The sequence below is a fragment of the Beta vulgaris genome, chromosome 2 (genome assembly GCF_026745355.1).
Source record: "Beta vulgaris subsp. vulgaris cultivar EL10 chromosome 2, EL10.2, whole genome shotgun sequence".
Taxonomy (NCBI): Eukaryota; Viridiplantae; Streptophyta; class Magnoliopsida; order Caryophyllales; family Amaranthaceae; genus Beta; species Beta vulgaris.
In genome coordinates this window covers 20,931,412-20,944,406 of record NC_079203.1, presented here as the reverse complement: position 1 = coordinate 20,944,406, position 12,995 = coordinate 20,931,412, and the positions used below count along the sequence as shown (strand labels likewise).

The following is a 12,995-nucleotide window of genomic DNA, read 5'->3' as shown; positions in this document are numbered from 1 at the left end:
TTTAAACACATTTTGACTAATAAATGGTTATGGACTAGGCTTTTGATAACTCTTTTTCAGTTAGGACCAATTAGGACGACAATATATTTCATCATTGGGTACTAAAATAGAGAGAGAAACTTATGTCTCTATAGGATTGCTTGCAAAATCAACCTAAAATTTCATAACAAAAACATTGTTAATAATTGGAACTTCATTTAACAACAAATTAAGAAGGCATAAACAATACAGATTTTTCGTCATATACTCCAGCGTAATATTTTTCTTTAAAATATACCCTACAACTCTTCTAAACTCACCATATACCACTTAAATTCATCAAAAAATTTCACCATATGGCATGTCTTTAATGTCTCATGATCATCAACTTTTTAGTCATTAAACCCTAGTTATGACACTAATAAGCCCTAATTGACTTCTATTTGACTCATTAATCTTAACTGACAATCAATAAAACACACCTATGATCCTTTTATCTCTCTTCCTCCATAACTCCTCCCTCTTCTTTAGTTATAAGTGGTGTTTCGATGGTGGTTTATTAGGACATATGAGTCAAATATGATTAATTAGGTGTAGTATGGGTTAATGATAGAAAAAGTCCATAGTTATGGTAAATTACAGATAAATTTGAGAGTGAGAGATAGCTTAGTTGGTTAGAGTTTCTCCTTCGGTTCCAGGAATTTAGGGATCGATTCTCATCTTATCCTTGTGGCCTCGCTAAACACCAAATAGATTATATTGAACTTTGAGGGGGGGGGGTAATTTAAAGGAAAAATTGTCAGAAACAACATTTTCAAAAAATATGGCAAAAAGAAGACCTTAAAAAGAAAATATTTTGCTAGGAATAACCTCGATCCATTTCCCGGCATTGACCAAGCATTTTTCAGGGTTGACTCGCTAAAACCAAACATGTGAAGTGCATGTGAACTGCATCTCTTATGTTTCAACCCTGTTTTTCTTCATTTTTCGACATTGACCAAGTATTTTCCGGTGTTGACTTCATCAGTATATGAAGGGAACGAAATCGAGTTGAAACATAAGAAACGTGAGTTAAGTGCCTTGCCATGTTTGATTTTTAGTGAGTCGAAGCCGCAAAATACTTGGTAAATGTCCTAAAGATGGGTCAAGGTTGTTCCTCGCAAAAAAAATATTTTATAAGGTTTTATGTTGTCAGTTTTTTTTTTAAAGTTTGTTTTTCGAAAAATTTTGTAGTGTAAAGATTATTTATGACAAATTTTCCAAAAAACAAATTACTAAGGGATATATGGTGAAAATTTCGTAAATTATTTTAATTATCCTACCATTTTTTTTTTTAGGGGAATCCTCCCAATTTTTTTGGTTTAAGAGTTTTGTAAAGGAGAGAATTTAAGAATTGTTGCTTCAATTATAGTATTCGCCGATCTCTTCATCTTCCTCAACTCACTCTTGAGTCCTGACTCTCCTCTTAAAACTTTAGAAGATGGAGGAGTTAACGAGCATGGATTTCTCTTTACTTGGCGACGCAATTGCTTCAAAATCCTACGATAAGATCGCTGATATCTGTGACAACTTGATGCTTCAGGTATACTTTCTCTTCTCTCTCATACCACATTCCCAAACAAAACCTCTTAACATTTTTCTCTGTCTCAGGTTTCTGCTGAGGGCGTCGCTTTCCAGAACGATTGGCCGTACTCAATTCATCTACTCGGCCACATTTATGCCGCCGACATGTGAGTTTACGCGTAATTTTCTTTATTTCATTAAATCTTATTCCACCTTTGCCCTGTTTTTTTTTTTTTTTTTTTCAGATAATCAATCAAGGACAGTAGTATATATTTTGGAACCAAAAACATTCTTGTGATAATATCTGTATAATTTCGTCCTATGCTGGGTTTTTATATACTACCTTTTTTTAATATATAAATATACTACCTCTTGTAATCATGGTACTATTGTTTTTGCTAAATATACCACCTCTATTGTTGTTGTTGTTGTTATTGAGAAACCCTTGTCTATCTTTTAGTTGACTCATGTTTTATTTACAGTAATAGCGCTAGATTTTTATGGAAATCTATACCATCAGCAGTGAAAGAGAATCAGCCGGAAGTAGTCGCAATTTGGTGTATTGGTCAGAAGCTTTGGAAAAGGGATTATGCTGGAGTTTATGAAGCTGTTCGCTCTTTTGATTGGAGCCCTCAAATTAAACCCCTTATAGCTGCCTTTTTAGGTTAGTCTTTTACTTGCCTTTATGTGTTTGATGTATTCAAGGAGTCATGCCCAAATTGCTTTTAGTTAATGGGTGTTTGAGAAACTATGTTTAGAGTTTTGCCGAATTTATATTGGATATATGCAAAAAGTGCATATTGCGGTTGCAATTTTTGTAAGTTTGGAGAAACTGACGTGCTTCTTGGGTATTTCCTAGAAAAATAGGGGGTGTTCGGGAAGTTCTTTTCACAAAAATTACCAACAATGCCCACTAATATATGCAAGTAGTGCATGTATCAAATATTTGTTTCTCACTCAGAAGCTCTCTACTAGTAGTCTCAACTAGTTAGGTGAGGTGGATACTTTGTTGCTGTTATTGGATGTTAAGCTGTATAGATCAGGGATAGAAGGTAGTTTTGGACGTGAATACACAAAATATCTGGTTCTTAGTGGTTCTTGATGGATGAGAGTGCGCTTTTTCTTGTACAAAGAGGCCACTACTTGGAAGAAGCATGGAAGTCAGCTTCTTTTTCTCCCTAAAGCAATCCTCTCTTATGGTTGTAATTTCTTAATAATATTCAGCTTGAAAGTCAGGTTCAGTAGATTGATGTGTATACTATTTTGAATCTTATAGTATGGCCTTTCTTTTCCAGATACTTGTCTTTGTACAGTAGGGTTCTTTTAATGACGTAATATTCTGTTTCTTTTCCTCTTGTTATCCGTGTCATTTAAGTTTTCTGTCTTTTGGTTTACTTTATCCTTAATCTTGAGCATACTCTAAGATGTTCTTTTAATAGTTTGGAGCATATAATTTGTTAATAGTGTTAATTTCTTTTTTAATTTATGGAGGGATGCATGTTTTCTCTATGATTAATAAAAGATTGAGAAAGATATGGTTGAAGTGGTGCTGGATAAGATGATTGGACATGTGGATAAGATGTATCGGCCTTTCTTGAGATTCTTGTCATTAGGTTGCAGATTCTGGAATTTGAAAAGTTTGCTAAATTGATAGCCTTTCACTGTCTATGTCTTCCACATTTTTTTCCTAGCTAAATGATAAATTTTTACTATATTATTAAAAAATCATATGAGAGTTTGTAAATTGAAACTGTTTCTTGAGAGTTGTTAGAATTTCTGTTGTCTGCCACTATCTGGTTTTGGCTGAAGAGATATGTAGTTGAAGTTGTAGATGTTCTTTGTGTTGCTTAGGCTGTTATAGATTGCATAAATGTATATTTAGAGAAGGGAGGATATTAAGAGAAGGGTATGTATACAGACTATACACAGACTCTAATGCTATACAACTTGTTTGAATCGCAAATTAACTTTGATTGTCTCTGATGAGCCATGCTGAATGCCTGAATCACACATTGCAAGAAGACGATTGTGTATTTTCTTCTTGATCAAAGTTATAAGCCCTAGATTTCCGGGTTGAAGAAAATGTCAGCTAAAATAAGAATCAAGATCATAGAGCTTTTCTTGAGCTGAGATTTGCAACCAGAATGGTTCCTCTTTATACCTTCTTTTTTTCATTTTCCTGTGTCAACATCTCGATAGACTCTTTCATTGTCGGGCATCATTAGCTTTTGCTATTCACTTCTTCATTCCCTGAATGCCGTGGTCAGTTTAATGGTTTTTATTCTTGCTGTTCAGCATTCAAGTACTTAAAGCTTTATTACATTTCTCAAGAATAAAGAAAAAGGTTATATGAGTGAAACTAAACCATTTCTCAAAGAAGATAAAAGTCAATTTCATTGTTACATAACTTCTGCTGATGTATGTTATTCTTGTACAACAATATTTTAAAGGTTTCCTATGGTGCTTGGCCTCCTGTTGTACTCTATATTTGTTGTCTGTTCTCTGGGTTCTTTGTTCTATTCCTTGACCCTCTTTCCTTCAGTCCTCATTTTGCCTTTTCCTTCCGTTCCCTACCTCTGTTCCTTTTCTTTTTATTTGCCTTTATCCCCAAGCCAACTCTGATTGTATCCATTCTCCCTCAGAGCGCCTTCTGTCGCAAAGAGATTTTTTTTGTAGTCTTCGAAATTATGCTTCTATTTCTCTAGAATTTCTTTGCTTCCTCTTGACTTGCAATCATCATTCCCCGCTAGTTGGTGAATCTTAGTTCTATTCGATTTTTCCCACCCATTGCTTCAGGATATAGGAACATTTCTAAAACTGGGACCTTTTGATCAAGTCCCCCAGTTAAATTCATCTACACCAGGCGCCATCTGAAGGGCAAGAAAGGAAATTCAGCAAAAAATCCACCTGAGCAGCAATGTTTAGGTAATGATTGGGAGATGACATCTCATCATGAGCAGTACCTAGTAGTGGGCTGATTATGGCACAGCAGGTGGCAGGAGAATTAGAGAGAAATAGTCCAATCTAGTAGTATAAATAGACATTGTGTTAGAATAACAAGGGCATGAAAAATATTGGAGAAAAGTTAGCTGTAGTGGGAGTTTTGGAAGGCTACTTGAAAGCTTTCTACTTGTTTTTTATTTTATTTGGAGTCTTTCCTCATTAATAAATAATTCTCTCTTTCTCTCCAAGTTTTGCTTAGTTCCTGTGATCGTTCTTGCTAGTGTCCATTACACTTTGACAACTAGACATCATTCCATAAATCTACTCTTGCACAAGAAATATTTTAATCCAATATTTTTGCCAATTTCACGCATAATTTGTCTGAGGTTCGCTTCAAAAAATTTCATGCTTGTGTCAATTCGATGCCTTTTAAAGCTTTGCATCCACTTCAAAGGTTTGTTCGTTTAGATTATTTTGAAATGGAGATACGTCTAGCTTGTCCTATGAAGCTTTATGGAGGTAAATTTCAAGTAATTTACTTTTCTTTTTAATATGGAGCACTTGTGTGTCTATAGACTCTAGTGACTAGTCTAAATATAGAGACATTCTTATTTTGGGAGAAGCTCCTAAGTGATCTTTGTTGACAGTCTGTTAAGCTCTAATATTAGAATTTTAATAGCATAATAATTATATGTGAGCATTGTTGACTATTTTCCGAGTAGAATACGACATGAAGAAGTCGTATGTTATAGAAGCTATCTACTTTTTATCGTTTAACATATTCAGTCGAACCGTCCAAAGATGAAGGAAACTCCTATTGCTCAGGACTACTAGTGAATCTTCTATTCACTGTCGTAATTGGTAAGAGCTATCATCAAGCCATCTATGAGGAGATGGATTACTTTTAACTTGAGTATTTCCATCGAGTGTTATGGATCATGTCTCCGTAACTACTTTTGTATCCCTTTGTTTGCACCAATTGACTATGTACAACTATGTGAAAAGTTAATAGCATCAATTTCTAGTGGAGCATTAAATTCATTTGGAGAAAATTGCTAGTACGTAGGAAACCTTATGGAGAGTAATTAGTACTTCTTGCACGCTTAATTTTAAAAAGCGTGCCCAAGGCGTCAGGCGGATCCAGTCAATGGTGCAAACACATCCCCGAGGTGAGGCGAACTACAGCGCGCCTTGATGTGCCTCCGGCGAGGCGCAAGGCGGTCGCTTTTGGTAGAGAGGCTCGGGAGATGGAGGGACAAAGCACATCTGAGAAAAAATAACAAAATTTCTTCGTATCTTTCCTTACCTTTGCTTTAATTTGTTAATTTCGAGCAAAAACCCTATGTTAATTGCATGATATATTATCAAATCGAACCCTTATTTTAAGCCCTAATTTTGGGAAAACCCTAATTTGCGAAATGCGAACCAATAGCACAAATTGGTGGTCGTTGGGTGTTTAGTACTTGACAAAAAGACTTCTCCGGTGGCCAACGGCATCGTCTGCCATGTCCGATGGTGATGGCCGCCGACTGAAGTTCTCTCAAGGTTAGTTTTCTCTCTCTTCTCTTTTTCTCTTTCTCTCTACGACCTTCTCTTCTTTTCTTTCTTCTGTTTCTTCTCTTTCCTTCGAATTCTTCGGGCGAACTCCTCTTTTTTTTTTGTTGTGCCGTTCTTCCATTTCTCTCTTTCTTCCTTCGAGGTTTTTTGGCTTATGCCTTTTCTCCAACCTTTTTCTTTGTATTTTTTTTAACTTTATGTCTGTGGTGGTCATTCACTCATGTCACACCATATTAATTTTTCTATTTTATTTTTATTTGTCTTATCCTCTCCTCTCCTTTCCTTCTACGGTGACTTTTTTTTTTTGAATCATTACCTCAGTTTTTCTTAGCCTATGACTAAGTTTTTTTTTAAAAACAAGTACCTTAATTTCATTGATATAATAAATAGGCAATCATAAACTTTACACTACAAATCTAAAGTACGGACAATAGCTTTTATATTTTAAAAAACGGTTTTTTCACCACGTACCCTAAGCTTTCATGAAATGTACCAAGTACCCTCGTTGTTTAAAAAATGCACCAGATGCACTTGTGATTTTCATAAAATGCACCAGATGCACTTGTGATTTTCATAAAATGCACCAAGTACCCTTACTGACTAACGGTGTTAACTTTTCGTTAACTTTATTTACCATTTTGCCATTATTAACCCCTAATCCTAAACCTTAACCCTAAACTCTAACCCTAAACCCTAATCCTAATATTAACCCCCTAACCCTCCCTTACCACCCCACCACCTAGCCCTCCTCCCCCACCCCAGCACCCAACCCCTCAACCCCCCTGCCCTACCCCCCACAACAGCCCCCTTCCTCCCCCCATACCCCAGCCCCTCCTCCCCACCCCCGCAACAGCCCCCTCCTCCCCCACCCCCGCCGCAACCCCCTCCTCCCCACCCACTCCCACCCCCGCAGTAGCCCCCACCTCCCCCACCCCCGTCGAATTCCCCTACCCCGGTAAAAAATACACCAGCAGACCCACAACAATTGAAGAGAAAGAAAAAGTGATTGAGGGTCGTTGGTTGAAAGTGACGGGGTTGGGGGAACAAGGGTGGGGGGAATTCGACGGAGATCGACCGGGTGGGGGGAGTTCGACGGAAATTGATGGGTGGGGGGAATTTGACGAAAATCAACGGGGTGGGGGAATGGTGGTGGGGGGATGCTGCGAGGGGTGGGGGAACGGGGGTGGGGGCTGCTGTAGAGGGTGGGTTGGGGAAATCGACGAGGGAGGGGGCTGTGGGGGGTGGGGGTGGGGGAGGGGGAGGTGGTGGGGTGGTGGTGGTGGTGGTAGGGTTTGAATTTAGGGAGTTAAGGTTAGGTTAGGATTTGAAGTTAGGGTTAGAAGTTAAGGTTTAGTTAGTTAATTAAGGATAATGAGGGTTAGAGAGGTTAATTAACCCTAAAACTAACGGAAACTTAACACCGTTAGTCAGTAAGGGTACTTGGTGCATTTTATGTAAATCACAAGGGCATCTGGTGCATTTTTGAAACGAGGGTACCTCGTGCATTTCATGAAACCTCACCTGGTGAAAAAACCGTTTAAAAAATTATAATAGCTTATTTATTTTTCTAATATTATGTTCTTTTGAGTATAAAATTTGTTCTATGATTAATTATTAAGGATTTTGGCACCAAAGGTGCGCCTCGTATATGAGATGCGTGCGCCTTCCCCTCGTGCCTCGTGTCTCCCTTTGCCTTGCGCCTCGCGCCTCGGTGTGCCTTGCGCCTTTTAAAACTAAGCTTGCACTATTTGATAAGTCAAGAGTTTATGATAACTATGATTTCCATAAGCTCATTGTTATAGGGCATTTCTATTGGCATTAGGGAAAAAATTCCCAGAAGCATTTCTAGTGTCATTTCTAGATGATAGTTTCTCTATGCTGTCTAAGTACTAAGTAGGGTTGGACTCGCCAGAGATAATTTTATTACTGAACCAACTTGCTATATTTGTAAGTGTTAATTGAAAAGGCTCTACAGTTAAGACTAAAATGCGCTTAATAAAGATGAAACCTAACATTTGAATTCCGTAAAAGATAAAAGGAGAAAACATATACATGAAATTTATGAGAAACGATATGAAATGGGGGTTTTGGCAAATTTTAGAAGTTACCTTGCAAAGATTTCTCGTCTTTAGTCCACAGTTCTTAAGTTCAGCATATAGGAGTCAGATATACTTTTGGAAAAACACGTTTCTTCATCAGATGAGCAATTGAAATTACTGAAGCCAAAAATGATGAATGATATATAAAAAGAGGATGTGATCTTCAAGGGACTGAAGATTGTAATCACTGAATGACTGTGGAAGACCAAATCTAGCATTAAGATTAATAAGTCAATCAAACCATAAGTGTAAAACATTAGCATTTTGATTTTAATTTGACATGGATGTGTTATATGCAGAATCATTATAAGAGAACACTTGTAGGGTGAAGCTTGACCTCCTGATTACTCATTAAGTAAGAGATCACATAAAATGAAGAGCAAGAGAAGAACAAATTCACTCTCATGAAGTTTAGACTTCCGCTGATAGCAATGATTTTTCTACATCCGTTGGTTTTTAAATGTGTAGCTTTTTAGGATTATTCTAGTAGTTTCAATGTTAAATTGCAGTCTTGCGCTGTGTTTTATTCAATATACATACTTACATAGGTTCTGAGTAATTCTTGAGGTTTTCCAGGTCTCTAGCCTGCAACATAGTTTATGATAACATATAGGATCCTAGTGACACCAAGTCCTTGGCAGGTAACTGAAAAATCAAGTATTAACATATAATGTCTTTTGTCCAATCTCTTTTATCTTTGATGTTCCTTACTTTCCTAGCTCCTCCCTTTTCTCATCTTTATCTTTTCATTACTCCCTCTTCTAATCTTCCTTTTTTTTTTTTTTTTTACGGTTGCGCTGAATAATCTTCTTATGCTGATCTTTGTCGTGTGGTTGCGGCACCAAAAATGTCAAGTCGGATTAACAGTAACATAGGTTGCGTAAATCAAACCCCTCCCTAGGTCCATTAAACTTTGGTTTAGACAGGCATTGCCATTAGGGGGAGCTAGGCTAATGGTATGCTTTCCTATGGTGCACGATGCTACTATTCTGGTCTTCCAGTGGACTTGGATGTATCTATATCATACCAACTTGCCTTCAATTAAATTGTAATTGTGCCCCTTCTTTCAAACCTGAATAATTGAAAATGGGAAAAAGAGGAGACGATGGAAAATAAATTTTGAGCAGATCAAAGTTGACCTTCTTTTAGTTACTTTCACTTGCTTTGCCTTATGCTTTCAAATGGTATGTTGTCATTGCAGGTTCAGGTGCTTTATGATGTACAATTGATATAACATGTTTGCGTGCTCATTCAAGTTTTTTTTTTTTTTTCAATTTTTTTCTTGTAGATAATTATACTAAGAAGATATTTCAGCTGCTGGTTGCTGCTTACTCTACCATTAGTGTTCACGATACAGCACTCTATTTGGGTATGAGTGAAGAAGATGTGACGAACTGTAAGTACATTCATCTCATATGACTAGTAGATCCATCAATAAAAGGCAAAGCCTTATTTTCTTGCCTACAGGTTTATAATACAAATAAAAAGAGAAGTACAATAAATAATTCGTGATGGGTTATTAAGGAGGTCCGAATGGAGCCTTGTCCATTTTCAATCAAGGTTAGTTTAGAGGTCCTGTGGACATGACAGAGTCTTGGTGAAATGTCTTTTGCGTTAATTTAACAACTGGGAGCCTAGCCTAAAGCTCATTCTTTCTATTAGCTCCTTGATGTCATCAGTGAGACCTCTTCACCAAAAGTTTACACCAAGGAACTCTTATTTATGTGATCAAAAGTCGGGGAAATATTGTATTGTGATAGTGGATTTTTTCATACTCCATTTTTTTTAGCTATTCCACTTGCCTTTTCATGGTCTCCAATGCACAATTTTGACCATGATTGTCAACAAAATTTATGTCTTGAAATACACACCGAAACTAATCTACTAATATCCACATGACAATTTATTTTGCTTAAGAACATATTATCTGTTCTTTTATGTTAGTCCCATTTGGAATTATTTGTGCAGTCTCTGATGTATGTCTGGTATCTTTTTGTTACTATTTGTATATCATTCAGCAATAGCAGCATTTTGTTTGACTTTGTGATGTTTTATTTATTATTATTTCTGGCTCATGGCATCAAATTTTTTAAACCCTTTATTAATTTTACTAAACTTCGATTGGTTCATGGCAAATAAAAGGTATCATTTTACTTGTCTGCATTATAGCAGTACGAAAAAAAAAATGAAATTCTATTTGAGTTCTCTAGACCTCCGAAAACTTATCGAAGGAAATTGCTCTCTAGAAGCCTGTAGGCAATATTTTGGGAGTTTGTGTTTTCCTTGTGGGCTTTTAGGATTGCTTAATTTTTCAGATTAAATTAGAGTAGGTTACGCACTATTTAAGAGTTGTGGGTAGCGAGTAACTCTGACTGGCTATGTATCTGCTTATTTTTCAGCTTTAGTCAATTAGTTTGTCAGAATATCTAATAGCTTTGCTTAGTCATTCAAATTGCAATACGAGGGGCTGAATATTCACATACCCTCGACTAGAAAGATTTATCTTTTTCACATCAGCTGGTTTATTTGGAATAGAGTATTGCCCCCAAGATTGGAGTACACAACTTTTGGGTTATAGTAGATTGACACAATAGATAGATCTTTAAATTTACAGGCGACTTTCTTTAGACATAAGTGTCCAGGTAACTTAGCAAGCTGCATTTTTCCTAAGCTGAAGTGTATATTTCCCACCTGCTGATTAGGAAAGGTAAATGCTGCTGAACCGGCTAATAATTACATAAGAGGATTTGCCTATATGCTCAAAACAACTGTCTTTGAAGTTAGGTCAGGAAGTTTGGATTTGATAATCTAGCTTTTGCAGTACTCCATGCACACAGCATTGGTGTAGTGCAGCTCTCTAACACTTTATATGGACTTTACCTGCCAAAAAGTTTTTTGATATCACATATACTTTGTCTTGTTAATCAAAAGTTGCAGGATATGTGGGAAAGTACCATGTAGTTACTGCATAGTGCCAAGATCACATTATCAAACATTTTGCAATTGCGGCTTTTCTGATGATCCAAAATATGCCTATGAAAGTGGTGTTGAGTGTATCCAAGAAGCGTTGAGTTGTAATTCAAATTAATGCTAAGGTTTTTATGATAGAAAATTTTTAAAAACCTGTGAACCTAATCAAATTTATGTAATAGTGAAGTTGCTTCAGGGATGATGAGAATACGGTGCACAACATTCTTGTTTAATGACGTGGGGAGCTTGTTTTATTTAGTTTCGATGTTCTGCATATTTGTCTCTGACATGATTTCTTTTTTTCGTATATGTAGATGTTTTGCAGGAGGGTTGGAGTTTGGACTCTGCTGCCAGAATGTTTACTGTGAAAAAGCAAGATATAGTAGCAGAGCAGAAATTGGATCCCAGTAAACTGCAACGCCTGACTGAATACGTTTTCCACCTCGAACATTAGCTGATAAACACTGAGCAGAAATCGGACTCTCCCTTTATCCAACAATTTGTTAAGATAGGCGACAAACATGGATTATTCTACTCTAGTAATGGTTTGAGAATCTAGCTTGATTATTGCATTGATAATGGTGAAAAATTTACTGTACTCCCAGGAGCAAGGTGCACACGGTGCAACGTGCACCCAGTACATTATGTTCCATTTTCGATGACCAAATATTTTATTTTAACAAATGTTCGTTTTAAGCATATTTTTCAGCAATAAATATGTTCTATACTTTGTGAAAATTGTTCTATTTTCGATAAGCAAATGTTCTATTTCAATAAATGTTCGTTTTAAGCTTATTTTTCAGCGAAGAATATGCTCTATTTTCGATAAGCAAATGTTCTATTTCAACAAATCTTCGTTTAAAGCTTACATGTCGGCGAAAAACATGTTTTATTTTACGTGAAAAATAAGTTTTATATTTGATGAGCAAATGTTTAATTCAAATAAATTTTCGTTTTTAAGTCTAATTTTTAGTGAAAATAGGTTTTGTTCTTAATTAGCAAGTGTTCCAAGTCTTATATTTAGAATTTTTTTTGTCCTAATTTAGTACATGTTACAAGTATACGTTTGAACATTTTATTGTACATAATGAAACAAAAATATATGAATCATACTTGTTTGAATTGAAGAAATAAAAATGTATAATATAAGTTCAATGTTAAGTTTCATGCTAAACTTTTGTACATTGAATGATCTTCCTCTCAAAAACTATGATCTTGTTCCCAAATTTTGTAATCTTAGATGGGGAAACTATTGTGGAATATAGGGGGAAGCACAAAAAGGGGGTTAGCTTTGTTTTGGACGGACTGTGTAGATATTACACCACTAGTGATCTGTAGGATATTTTGGGGTAATTTATGTGGAAAGATTCAACACTATAAGAGATTATAAAAATAATAGCTCGCATATAATAATGAAGCAACTTACTTAAGCTATTACATAAAACTCTTACACACTCTTTCAGACTCTTTTATTTTGCTCTCTCTTTTGGAGCTTGGCTCAACTTACGTTGGTCTGCTACACACTTTGCAACCAATGCATTGCATCTATTTATACTACTACACCATACTATTCATCTTAAAATTGTTATTTGTCAAACTTTCCAACTATAGCATGTAGGCTGGGGGTAATGGGTGGCTTGAAAAAATTCACCCCAAGCATTAAATGACAACACCAAATCTTTTACCAAAGAGAAAAGAGTGGACAGTGATGTTTAACACTTCCCCTCAACAACTACTCTCTCTCAGAGTTAGTCTAGAGGTCATGCCAAGTTGTTTACGAAACTTTTCAAACTTTGGTCCTCCAAAACCTTTTGTGAATTTATCAGCAACTTGGTCCTCCGTGTTCACTTGTTCAAGTTCAATCTCACCCCGTAGAACATTTTC

At 36.2% G+C, this 12,995-nt stretch overlaps 1 protein-coding gene across 1 annotated transcript; it reads left to right on the top strand.

The window, feature by feature from the left end:
* The first annotated feature begins 1,320 nt into the window (after positions 1 to 1,320).
* Positions 1,321 to 11,810, top strand: LOC104887054 (COP9 signalosome complex subunit 8). The gene is made up of 5 exons (XM_010671637.4): positions 1,321 to 1,561; positions 1,630 to 1,709; positions 2,025 to 2,206; positions 9,430 to 9,537; positions 11,426 to 11,810. The coding sequence occupies exons 1-5, from the start codon at positions 1,460 to 1,462 to the stop codon at positions 11,563 to 11,565; spliced, it is 612 nt and encodes a 203-aa protein (XP_010669939.1). The 5' UTR covers positions 1,321 to 1,459; the 3' UTR covers positions 11,566 to 11,810.
* The last annotated feature ends 1,185 nt before the right edge of the window (positions 11,811 to 12,995 follow it).